Source organism: Physeter macrocephalus, chromosome 9, assembly GCF_002837175.3.
Source record: "Physeter macrocephalus isolate SW-GA chromosome 9, ASM283717v5, whole genome shotgun sequence".
Lineage (NCBI taxonomy): Eukaryota > Metazoa > Chordata > Mammalia > Artiodactyla > Physeteridae > Physeter > Physeter macrocephalus.
The window spans coordinates 61626097-61639310 of record NC_041222.1 but is presented as its reverse complement, the minus strand read 5'-3'; the positions used below and the strand labels follow the sequence as shown (position 1 = coordinate 61639310).

Sequence of the window (13214 nt, the reverse complement as noted above, 5' to 3'; positions counted from 1 at the left end):
CTGGGCCCGTGAGCCATGGCCGCCGAGCCTGCGCGTCCGGAGCCTGTGCTCCGCAACGGGAGAGGCCACAACAGTGAGAGGCCCACGTACTGCAAAAAAAAAAAAAAAAAAAAAAAACTTCACATAATTTGATTCTGACTTGTGACGCTGCATCAATGAACAGACATGCAAAGGTACAAAAAAAAATATAATGATAAAATAATAGTTACATACTTAGTAAGTGAGCTAACCTGGAAAGGGGGCATACCTATGAAATGAGGACTCTCCCAGGATATCCAGTCCATGTGCCATGTCATAAAGTGTGGAGATGGTACTCCGTTCCCTCCCAGGATGCTCAGAATCAAGCTAAGGGTTGGCTACTGCTCAAACCACATGGGTGGTCCCACATCACAAGAGGGGGCCTTTCTCTTCCCTGTGACAGAGCATGGCATGGGAGATGAAGCCCTCATCACACCTAGGATCCTGAAACAGTGACTTGTGGCCAGAGGAAAAGAATAGGGACTCTAATCAGCTAAATGCCTCGCCTGGGAAAAATTGATTTCTTGGCACTGGCAATTCCAGGGCTCAGGGAATCTGGTCTCCAAATCCAGCTGAACCCCTCGCTTTAAAGGAATTTGCTTTCAAAGTGAATGTCTCAAGCTCCACTTTGAAAAATTGATGACTTTTTTCCCATAACCCATTAAATAGTGCTTAGGTCCCCAGAAGGAGTCTGAGTCTTTGGCTGAAATATTTTCCTTCTGAGAAAGGGAAGGAGTAGGGGGAAGCATTTAAGAATAAGGTTGTGGCTACTCACCGTGATTAATGCTTTCCCCAAGTTAATCAAGCCCACTGGTCTTCCAGACATCCCAGCTAACAAAAGGGCCAAGAAAAACCACAACAATTGAAAGAAAGAAATGGTTATTGTGAAATTTAATAGAACCATGTGAATGAGAATGAAAACATATATTAAAAACTTGAAATTAATAGAGAGAACATAAGCCTGTTTGGAGCAATAGGGTGTGTTCATCATTAAAGATATTCAAAAATACAATATACAGGTTTATCTTTTCCTTTTAATGAAGCTCTCAAAAGCCATGGCAGAAGTGTTCTATGTGACTGCCCAAGGTCAGCTCTTCAGACAAGTGAGATAGCTTTCATCCAGGTCAACTCCAGGGTTCATTTCTCTGGACAAAATTGGATGGCATTATCAAAGCAAAAAATGAGATTGTTTCTCAAAGTGGAAAGCTTTGAAATAAAAAGTGTTTGGCAATAATAAATGAGAGACTCTCTGAGAGCATTCTGTTATCTGAGCATGTTTCAAAGGATCCCAATTTTGCAAAAAGGGCATCAACAGGACACCACTACCATCCAGTGCAAGTGTGGATTTCCCTATAATGGGATGGATAAGAAACACTGCCTTTTGAGTGTCTGATTTTGGCTGATGTTTGAAAGAAACTTTAAAAGTGCTCATACTATAAGCCTGAGATTGTACAAAGCCCAGGGCTAGAAGCATAATTGGATATAACATAGATAGGGGTGGAGAACAGGAAAAAAAGCATTCCCAAGAATGTCTACTGTGCCACCCCCGTGGAGAGCAGCACAAGTGAGCATCTGCTGTTGATACTTGTGTGGCTCCAACGTCCTGGAGACTGGCCAACCTCAGGAATCTGTATTAATTGTGGTGATGGCTTCTTCTGTGTGGCTTTTCCTCATAATTCATGGGACCGTAAAATGAGCCAATGTATTTTGGAAACTATTGATCCTTCTTGTTAAATGTAATTAATCCCATAGGCTTTCTGGCATATGGATTATTAGGATACATGGGTTGAAGCAATAGAAACTGATTCTCTTGAAATTGAGGAGAAGGTAGAAAAGGGAGCAGGAGAGGGAGAGAGAATGTGGGGTATTGAGGGATTGAAGGCAAGGCTGAGAAACCAAGCCTTGGAAAGGGCAGAAGCAGAGAGCATCTGAGAAACCAGCAGCAGGACCAGACATTCTCTTCAAACAACGTCCATCTCAGAAACTAGCTTCGGGATGGTTTGGCTTCCACCAATTTCACATCTCAAGAGAGAATCTTAATGTCCCAGCTTGACCAACGCTTGGTCTTTTTTTTTTTTTTTTTTTTTGCGGTACGCGGGCCTCTCACTGTTGTGGCCTCTCCCGTTGCGGAGCACAGGCTCCGGACGCGCAGGCTCAGCGGCCATGGCTCACGGGCCCAGCCGCTCCGCGGCATGTGGCATCCTCCTGGACCGGGGCACAAACCCGTGTCCCCTGCATCGGCAGGCGGACTCTCAACCACTGCGCCACCAGGGAAGCCCGGTCATTTATTTTGATTGCTAATTCTACCAGGACTGCAGGCAGTGAGGGAGAAGTAGCTGAATTGGTGGTCTTAGCTTTGAGCTATCAGATCACCTCAGTTAACTTTGAGCTATCAGATCACCTCAGTTAGCACTCACATTCTCTCCTCTTTCTGGTTCTCTTTCAGTCATCAAGGAAGTTTTTTCCCATCACGTTCTTCGGCTCCATCACCTGGATCGCAGTATTCTCTTACTTGATGGTCTGGTGGGCACATCAGGTAAGACCTTGAGAGTGACACACATCTGCCTGGCTTTTCTCTTGGTTGCTAAGTGGCTAACCAGTGTGTTTGCTTCCTGAAACTGTCACAACAGTATTGCATCTAACAAATTACATATTCCAGGACTAAAGGAATTTATTCCACTTAACTTTCCCTCGTCTCCTGGCCTTTCCCTATAGTGTGGACTCAAATCGGCACAGTCCCAGACAGCCATGTGGAGGAAAGGCAAGTCTCACTGCTTCTTGCCCTCTGAAGCCTGAAGCCAGGCCAACCCAGGCCTGGAGGAATGTCAGAGTTTTTCTGGGCTCAGCAGCACTTACTTTCTCTTAGGCAGCCACTCACCTCATGTTCTCATCCAACTGGCTCTTAGGGAAAGAACTGGAGACAAAATGGTCTCTTCCTTGAGCCTCAATTTACAAAAATGATGATGTATTTCCCTTTTACTACTTTTAATTCAATACCAGTCATAATGCCCATCACCAGAATAAACTCTCAGGAATTGTTTGTTGCAACACATGAATGGAAAAATGAGATGCAAAGGTCTTACATTCTCAAAGATAGTAATGGTTACCATTATTGATTGAATGTGTACTACATGCCAGATAATTCACATCCCTTTGTCCTTGTACATGGGTATAATTTCTATGAGGGAGGTACTTTTGTTATCCACAGTTTACAGATAAAGAGTTAAGCTTAGAGCTAATTTAAAAAAAAAAAATGCCCAGGATCATTTAGGTAGTAAAAAGCAGGACTGAGATTCTAACCCAGCACTCTGCAGCTCCAAAACTCATGCTTTTAATCTCTATTATAAACTACATAAATTCCAACTGCCCACTTGTATTCTTTGTCTAATATACCCTTAAAATGATTATACTTCTTAACAGAAATAAAATATAGCAATTTGAAATAAGGAAATATACACCAAGGACATATGTGGATAGAGTTCTCAACAAATGCTGCTGGAATAATTGGACTTCTATATGCCAAAATAAATGAACTTAGACATTTACCACCTGCAATACTCAAAAATTAACTCAAAATGCATGATAGTTCTAAACGTAAGAGCTAAAAACATCTAGAAGAAAACAGAAAATCCACATAACCATGGGATAGGCAAAGAGTTCTATGATATAACACCAAACCATTATCCATAAAAAAAAATTGATTAAATGTCATCAAAAGTAAAACTTCTGCTCTTCAAAAAACCTCATTTAAAAAATGAAAAGACAGGGAATTCCCTGCCTGTCCAGTGGTTAGAACTCTGTGCTCTCACTGCCGAGGGCCCAGGTTCAGTCCCTGGTTGGGGAACTGAGATCCCATAAGCCACGTGGCACAGCCAAAAAAAAACCCCCAAAATTGGAAAGACAAACCACAGACTGAGAGAAAATATTTGCAAATCATCTCTCTGATAAAGCACTTGTATCCAGGATATATAAAAAGCTCTTAAAGCTCAATAATAGAAAGGCAAGCGTCTACAGGCATCTTAATGTTTAAGATGGACAAAAGATTTGAGTGGATATTTCACCAAGAAAGGTATGCAAATGGCTAATAAGCACAAGAAAAGATATTCAACATCATTATTCATTAGAGAATGCAAATTAAAACCACAGTGAGATACCACTTCACACTCACTTGGATGGATATAATCAAAAAGACAGAAAATAGGGCTTCTCTGGTGGCGCAGTGGTTGCGCGTCCGCCTGCCGATGCAGGGGAACCGGGTTCGCGCTCCGGCCTGGGAGGATCCCACATGCCGCGGAGCGGCTGGGCCCGCAAAAAAAAAAAAAGACAGAAAAAAACAAGTGTTAGAGAGGATGTATAGAAATTGGAACCCAGATATATTTTTGGTAAGAATGTAAAACAGTGCAGCCACTTTGTAGACAGCATAACAGTTCCACAAAATGTTAAGCATAGAGTTACCATATGATCCAGTGATTCCACTGTCTATATACCCAAGAGAAATGAAAACATCTGCACAATTTATACACAAATGTTCACAGCAGCATCATTAATAATGGCCAAAAAGTAGAAACAATCCAGGTGTCCATCAACTTGTATGGGTAAATAAAATGTGATATATCCACACAATGGAATATTATTCTACAATAAAAATGGATGAAATACTGATACATGCTACAGTGTGAATGAACCTCTAAAATATTACGCTAAGTGAAAACAGCCAGTCACAAGAGATCACATGTTGTATGATTCCATTTATATGAAATGTGAATAACAGGCAAATCTGTAGAGGCAGAAAGTAGGTAACAGTTGCCTAGAGTTGGGGAGGTTGGAGGGCAAATGGGAAGTGACTGCTAATGGGTATGGAGTTTCTTCTTGGAATGATGAAAAATTGAACTTAAATTCTGGTGATAGTTGCACAATTCTATAAATATACTAAAAAACCACTGAATCATATACTTTAAATGGGTGACTTTTAGGGTATGTGAATTATATCTCAATAAAGTTGTTTAAAAATAAACATAAGATACCACTTCACAACCATTAGAATGACTACAACCAAAAAGACAGACAATACCGTTTGTTGATGAGGATGTGGAGAAACAGGACTGCATATATTTGTCAAAGCTCACAGAACAGTATGCTTTTTTTTAAGGGTGAATTTTACTATATGGAAATTACACCTTAATTTTTTCAGAAAGAAGATATGGCATCACTAACAAAATCTACTGGAAATGTTGGCTGATAAACCAAGCATTATTCCTACAAGATATTTTATATTATTCTTATCACAGTTATTTTACTGACATTTGACCTCAGATTTCTCTTCCTTAATATTTCCAAAAATCCTCGGCCCCCTTAAGAAGTTCTGTTTGCCCCAAAGTCATTATTTTCTACATTTGTTGAAAGATGTTTGCTACCGATACCCAGCAGAAATCATTGCAGAAGGTAAGCTCCTTCTCAGCCTCCAGATTTCCAGGCTAAAAGGAGTGTTTGTTTGCCATTTATAGATATATAATGGCCTTTCCTAATAATCATTTTTATTCTTCCATGTACTGATAAAGGAAAAATAGTTATTTTTTTCACTTACTGGAATATATTGTTTTCTAGATATTTCTCTTCAGTCATCCTAGGAAACATCATCCTACAGGCTTCCATCTCTTTCTTTACTTTTTAATGATTATCTTAATTCCACAATCCTGTTTCCTTTTCATTCTCTTGTAGAAAAATACAAACACAATGCCTGGAACAATAATAATTACTAAAAAAAAGCCCAGAAATATAAAGTGCATAAAGAGAAGCCTTACTAGCAAATAATGAATGAGAAGTTTCTCTTTCTTTTCTCCAAAGAAATGCTTTTCTCTTTCAAAATATCCAGACAGCTGATCAAAATAGCAGATTCTGTTCTAAGTCTGTAGCTCTAATTCTATCATTTGTGCTTTTAAACTGTAAAAGCTATAAAGATAACAAGTGCACCATTTAGTGCTCAACTATTTTGTTATCCACAGTTTTACCAATAATAAGTGCTATTTAATACAATTATTTGGCTACTGTTTGGCCAAAAATAAATGCCCTTCACATAAAACACTTTGTGCCTACTTTCCTTTAGTTTGGGGAGTTTTTTGTTTTTGTTTTTACATCTTGAATCTTCATCTTAGTAAATTTCATGGGTGATGAGAACCTGTGATTAAAATCTATCACACATCTAGTTAATTAGATGTTAATTCTCGGTTAATGCTAAGAGTCAGATACAACCTCATGTCTCATTTAGCCAATATGACATTTTGCAGATCCTCACTAAACCACAGCAAGGAACTGGATCATGGAATATTGGAGCAGCACTGGATATGGATTCTGAGTGGCCTCGTTATTTATTTCTATTAGAAAACAAAGGAATTCCCCCAAGAGACTACTGAGGTCCTTTCTAGCTGTAAACTCCTCTGATGCTCCCCGATTTGATCAGAGTGCTGTCCCATCCATGCACCCATCACCTTGCCTCTGACTTGCCAAAAGCCCACTTCAGTGAAATAGACTCAAAATGAGCTTCTGAAAACTAGTTCTGCTTCAGTGAAAGTGTTTCTAGAGCCACCCAGAGTCATGAGGGTTTTGATGTACAGTGAAAATTCGTCATGATTCATGTGATTTCCCACATTGTAAACTGACCCTGCTAAACCAGCTTCTGTCCCTGCTGCCGGAACCCTGAGGGTTGCACTCTGATATGTTGGAGAGGGAGAGGAGGAGTGTCTGAGTTATCACAGCTGATATTTATTGAACATTTCCTTTATGCCTGACACTAGCTGCTATTTGCTTTATATGCATCATCATATGTAATTATCCCAACAACTCTGAGGGTAGATATTATTATCCCCATTTTACACATGAGAAAAACTAAGACTCAGGGAAGTTGGCCACTGTGCCCAAGGAGTGGCAGGCTAGGATTTGCACCCAGGGCTTTTTGTACCCCATGCCAGCACTCTTAACCACACTACCATTAACACTTCTCTTCAATTTCTGCATTTTTCTGTCAGTAGTGGCATTCAAACTCCAAATATGAATTTTTTTTTAAATAGTCACTGCTTTAAAACTCCCTCTAAGATTTTAAATTACTAAGAACGTATTAGATAGTTTGGAACTTATTGAGGGCGACAATCATTTAGTCAGCAGCTTCACAGTCTTTGAAAATGTTTCACTCCATGGACTTCCCTGGTGGCGCAGTGGTTAAGAATCCTCCTGCCAATGCGGGGGACACGGGATCGAGCCCTGGTCCAGGAAGATCCCACATGCCACGGAGCACCTAAGCCCATGAGCCACAACTACTGAGCCCCCAACCTACAACTCCTGAAGCCCGCGCTCCTAGAGCCTGTGCTCTGCAACAAAGCCACCGCAACGAGAAGCCCGCACACCGCAACGAAGAGTAGCCCCCGCTCGCCACAACTAGAGAAAAGCCCGTGCGCAGCACCAAAGACCCAAGGCAGCCAAAAATAAATAAATAAATAAATTTTTAAAAAGAAAATGTTTCACTCCAAATCTAACAAAAAATGTCATGAGGGAGAATATTTTGGCCAAATAGGGCACTTTTGTACAAAATTCTTGTTTAACTTTTTCTAGGAGAGTCAGTGAAAATCATGCTAGTAAAATCATCTAAGTATGCAGATTGATTTGTTTATTCAGCAAATAGGTATTGAGAGCCTACTATGTACCAGGCTATGTTCTGCTTATTAGGGAGACCATAGTGATTAAGGTCATGACCCTGCTCACGTAGATGTCACTTTCTAATGGCGAGCAGTGAATCTGTGCACCACGAGGATAGGTAAACTAGTTCAGCTCACCAGGCTCTAGAGCAGACATGACCATCAAAATAAAAATATCTCCCAACTGTGTTTTTAAGCTAGTGGGAACCAGGCTATTCCTATAAATCGAAACAGAGATTTAGAAATAGGTTTTTTCTAGAAATACACCCAGAGACATAGAAAACAAACTTATGGTTACCAAAGGGGAAATGGGGGGAGGGATAAATTAGGAGTTTGGAATTAACATAAACACACTACTATGTATAAAATAGATAACCAACAAAGACCTACTGTATAGCACAGGGAACTATACTCAATATTTTGTAGTAACCTATAAGGGAAAAGAATCTGAAATAGAAATATATATATATATATATATATAACTGTACACTTGAAACTAACTTTGCTGTACACCTGAAACTAACACAGCATTGTAAATCAACTATATTTTAATTTTTAAAAAAAGAAATAAGTATTCTATTCCCCCAAAACCTTTATTCTTACATGCTACTTTGGCCCTTTACATTTTCTCAAAAAATGCTGGACGTCATCAGGTAGGAAACCAAACTGAAAGAATTGTCGTAAAGGTTTTCAGAACTGCAGTTCACCAACTCCAGAAAATACATAAAGTTTTTAAAAGAAAGACAACAAGAAGACAAACACATTTGTCAAGAGACTGGAGGAGCATACATTGAAGGCTAGACCAACTGTCCAAAAGAGAAGTCATCAGTCTTAAAAGGCAAAGATCAAAAGAATATAATAAATGTCCCCCGTCACTTTTCAATGATGACATACATCATTGTCAAACCCATTTACAAAGGGTTTTTCCATAAATTGTAATTTAGTCCTCACAACCACCTTATAAGGTAAGTATTATCGTACCCACTTTATGGATCAGAAAACAAGGATAAAAATATAAGTAACACAGCTGTGTGTTATATATGAAAGTTGTTAAGAGACTCAATCCTAAGAGTTCTCATCACAAGGAAAAAGAATTTTTTTCTATTTCTTTAATTGTGTATCTATCTGAGATGATGGATGTTCATTAAACTTATATGATAATCATTTCATGATGGATGTAAGTCAAATCATTATGCTCTATACCTTAAACTTATGCGGTGCTGTATGTCAATTATATCTCAATAAAACTGGAAGAAAAAAACAAAAAGAAAGAAAGTGAGGATCAAAGATATTGCCCAATTGGTCCAGTTAGCAATAGGTCAAGTACTTAATAAATTCCAGAGCCAGACCTTACACCAAGGTCCTCTGATTCCCTACCTGTTGCTTTCTCCATGGCTGCTTTACTGATTTACAGTCCTGTGTTACAAAACCCAAAAACACCCAAAATCAAGTTTTCTGTGAAAATGGTAGAGTCTAAAAGTGTTTAAGAGTGGGTTATAGACACTAGGAAATGTTAAGGAAAAATGGGAACACTGGGTGTCAATTCTTAATCTTCAATGATAAATCCAGGGGCAAATCTGCTACAGGATTTGGTGCCATTGTCAGGCACTGGCCCCTGTAGCCAATGACCAATTGGCATTTATAACTCTGATCTTCTGCTTCCCCTGCCTGGTCTTAATAAAAACCATATAGAGGCTGCACTCTAGTCTTCTATAGCTCTTTTTTGAGATTATCTGTTTAACCCTCATGTGAACATTCCTGATCCCTTGGGTCTGAATATCATTAAAATATAAAATTCTTTTTGTCAATGATGGTGCCTTATTCCTTGTTATCATCTGAATACTCAGCACAGCACAGAGTAAGAACTCATTAAAAGGGAGTTGCATTCAAATGTTAGTGGTTTTGATGGTTTTGTGACTTCAAACACTCATATGTTTGTCCCTGTCGTTGCTTTTAGGTTGGAGAGACAATTGGCATTAGTGAAGAGATTATGGGTCTGACCATTTTGGCTGCTGGGACCTCCATCCCTGATCTGATCACCAGTGTCATAGTGGCCCGGAAGGGGCTCGGGGACATGGCTGTGTCCAGCTCTGTTGGAAGCAACATTTTTGACATCACTGTAGGGTGAGTAGAGCTAGTTGTATAAAGGTTCACATCAGCTCCACCACTGTCTTTGTCTTCTTAGAAGCTGTGAAGACATGACCAGGATCTCAGAGCCCAAAACCAACCAATACCAATAGAAAGTAAAGACTGGTAATACCATTCAATTTCACCAACTCCAATTTTCATTTTCAGAGAACTTCATGAAGAATAAGTTATCTGTAGACAGGCAGAAACATATAACTTGCATACAGAGTGGGTGTTGTAGGAAATACTTTAAGAGAATTTCCCCTATAAAATGGCATTGGCTATATGTCATGAATAGTCAACATTCATATGTGACTGAGATGCTCTGGTGGTTTCACTGTATTTTTTTCCATGTTCTAATTCTAATAAAAGTCCCCACCAGCCTCAGATGAGATTTGGATTGGAAAGCAGACTGAGACAAACATAGGCCCAGAAAAAATATCCCATCTCCTTCCTTGGAAAATGCTGGCAGGTTTGGCATTATCATTTCTTTATCTGTGATGGGGAAGATATTCTAGGTTTTTTGAAAGTTAGAAGATGAGATCTGTTCTTACAGTTAAGCAAACTGAAGTTCTCAATATGAATAATCTCAAGTGGATCCGAGTGGGGAGGGATGCTGTCATCTCTATCATTTCATTTAATGTGTCCAAGTAAAAGTAGTCTGATAAATAACCTTGAAGGACATCCCCTTGAGAAAGTAAGACATGGGATATTATCCTTATGTTCCCGGAAGAACTGAGCTCTTGCATTTGAGTTTGGAAGACCACTAAAACGGATCTACTTTCTCATTGAACATCTTGAATATTGTTCTCTTTTATCCTTTCCACTACCTAATATATATAATAATTTTTTCATTCAGTATCTACCACATGCACTGTACATACATTTTTATCTATTTAAGCCACACAACGATCCTATGACGTATGTATTTTCATCCCCATTTTTCAGATAAGGAAACCAAAAGGCACAGAATTCACACAACTAGTAATGAGATAGCTGGGATTTGAACAGAGTCTGTGCTCTCAACTCCAGCACTACCTGTGCATAAAACCCTGCTCTGAGCTTCCACTGTCTGAACCACCTTTGAGTTCCAAAGATGCCCTCTCCTACCATTCTTTCTTCCTTTGCTGGCACCTCTCCCTCAGGGGCCCTCCCTGCTTGTCTGGAAAACTCCAATTTACCCTTCCAGTGTCAACTCAAATCCTGGTTTTTCTGATTCCCTTAAGTCTTTCCTGGGGGCTTGTGCTCCTATATACTTTCTGTATATCTGTATCTCACACTCTTGTCATGCTCCTGTCTATCAGTCTGCCTGCTAGACTGTGAACTCCCCAAGAACAAGAACTCCCCAAAGCCTAATACAATGCTTAATGCATGGCAGTGGTTTGGCAGATGTTTGTAGAATGAATGGATGAATGGATGGGTGGATGGATGAATGAATGAACGAGTGAATGAGTGAGTGAATGCCTGAAGAAGTGTATTTTAAAGGAAGGACATCCCTAGTATAAACAGTGTTTCTCAGTTCCACTGTCCACACATTTAGAGAAGTTTTCTTGGTCAATATCTTGTATAAACAGAAAGAAAATATTCTGTAGCACAAAAAGAGAAAATCCTACATATTGGGAAAAATAACAAGTGTTCTATGAGACAAATTTGTCGTGTTTTTGAAAAATATTATAGTGAATTGCAAGATGCTTTTTGTTCATTGTTCTTAAATTTTATATATCTTGCAACTTAAATGAAACTTAAATGAAAGTTTAAAGAAAATCAGCCCTAATCCTACTACCCCAAAACATTTAACTTTTGTGTGTTTTTCTCCTAATATTTCACAAAGTTTTCTTAGTGAATAATCAGTTTTGCCCTGTTGGAGGGCTTTTATTTTTCCATTTTAAAGCCATTTATGCCTAGCAAAGAGTAGGCATCTATTAGTAAATTAGTAAATCAACCATTTTTCTAAGTTTCTTCATAGCTCTCATAATTAACATTCTACGGCTTCAAAATATTCCATCCTGTTGCTTTCAGTTTAGCCTTTACCCTTTAGTAGGACCTTTGTATTTTTTTCAATTTTCTGATATCATGGGTGTTTTATGAACACCTTTATGCAGAAACATCTCCTCTTTTAATTATTTTGTTAGGATAAATTTCTTCAAGAAATATTGATGGATTGAAGATTATAGACATTTCAATGGCTATTGATGTAGTATATTTTTCCAAAAAGTCTTTCCCAAAAGTTTATACCAATTTACAAAGTCATTAGCAATATATTGAGTGTAACAGTTTCTTCATAGTCTTGCTAGCATTTTCTTCTTGTTTATAGGATTCATACATACTCAAGGTAAAGGATTTAAAAAATACATATAAAGCATAATACAAACCAATATATAAGCATATATAAAACATAAATACAAACCAACACCACTCTTTTATTATTGAAGTTAGATTTCTATGTTTATGTTTATCCTTCTTTTTAAATATAGAATCATACCATGAACATTTACCTGTATAATTGTTTATGATTTTTAATAGCTACATAAAATTACATTGACTTATAGTTTGCTATTTAACTAGCTGCCTATTATTAGAGATTAAGTTATCCCTGATTTTTCACTACTCACAATAACACTGAAATGATCACCTTTCTGAATAAAATTGCATCTGCATTTCAAATTATTCCTTGTGCTTAATCCCTGACAATAGAATTGATTGGTCAAAAGTATTAAAAATGTCATATTTCCACCAAAGAGTTTTTATCTATTTCTAGTGCTGTCAACCACAACTTCACCAGAATTGGATATGTATGTGTGTGTGTGTGTGTGTGTGTGTGTGTGTGTGAGATTGCTATTCTCTGTCTCCATTTTTTTTTTTTTTTTTTTTTTTTTTTTTTTTTTTTTTTTTTTTAGGCTCAGCGGCCATGGCTCACGGGCCCAGCCGCTCCGCGGCATGTGGGATCTTCCCGGACCGGGGCACGAACCCGTGTCCCCTGCATCGGCAGGCGGACTCTCAACCACTGCACCACCAGGGAAGCCCTCTGTCTCCATTTAAAAAAAATAATTTGGTCATTTTCACCACAGATTTCTATACCTTTTCTCCATTTATCATCTCCTCCTGTCATCCTGTACAGATCCTCCAATTCACCTCTTTAGGGCTAAGAGTAACACTTTAATCTCAACTAGGAAGGAAACCAAAAAAATTATTTCAAATCAAATTCAGAAATCACCTGCAGCAGCCATGTCTTTGATCTTGTTCAACCGCAGAATAAATTCTCTCTGTTCTCCCTAATTTGATTGGGAAATAGATCAAGGTTTTTTTGTTTGTTTGTTTTGTTTTTGTTTTGTTTTGTTTTTTTTGCGGTACGCGGGCCTCTCACTGTTGTGGCCTCTCCCGTTG

The 13214-nt window shown here is 38.6% G+C and overlaps 1 protein-coding gene across 3 annotated transcripts in view; it reads left to right on the top strand.

The window, feature by feature from the left end:
* Positions 1-13214, top strand: part of SLC24A2 (solute carrier family 24 member 2) — a 253195-nt gene that overhangs the window by 238914 nt on the left and 1067 nt on the right. For all 3 annotated transcript variants that reach the window (XM_024126763.2, XM_055087221.1, XM_024126764.1), the window contains 2 exons: positions 2465-2554; positions 9661-9827. In XM_024126763.2, coding sequence (XP_023982531.1) covers positions 2465-2554; positions 9661-9827 — 257 coding nt within the window. The remainder of the gene's footprint in view (positions 1-2464; positions 2555-9660; positions 9828-13214) is intronic.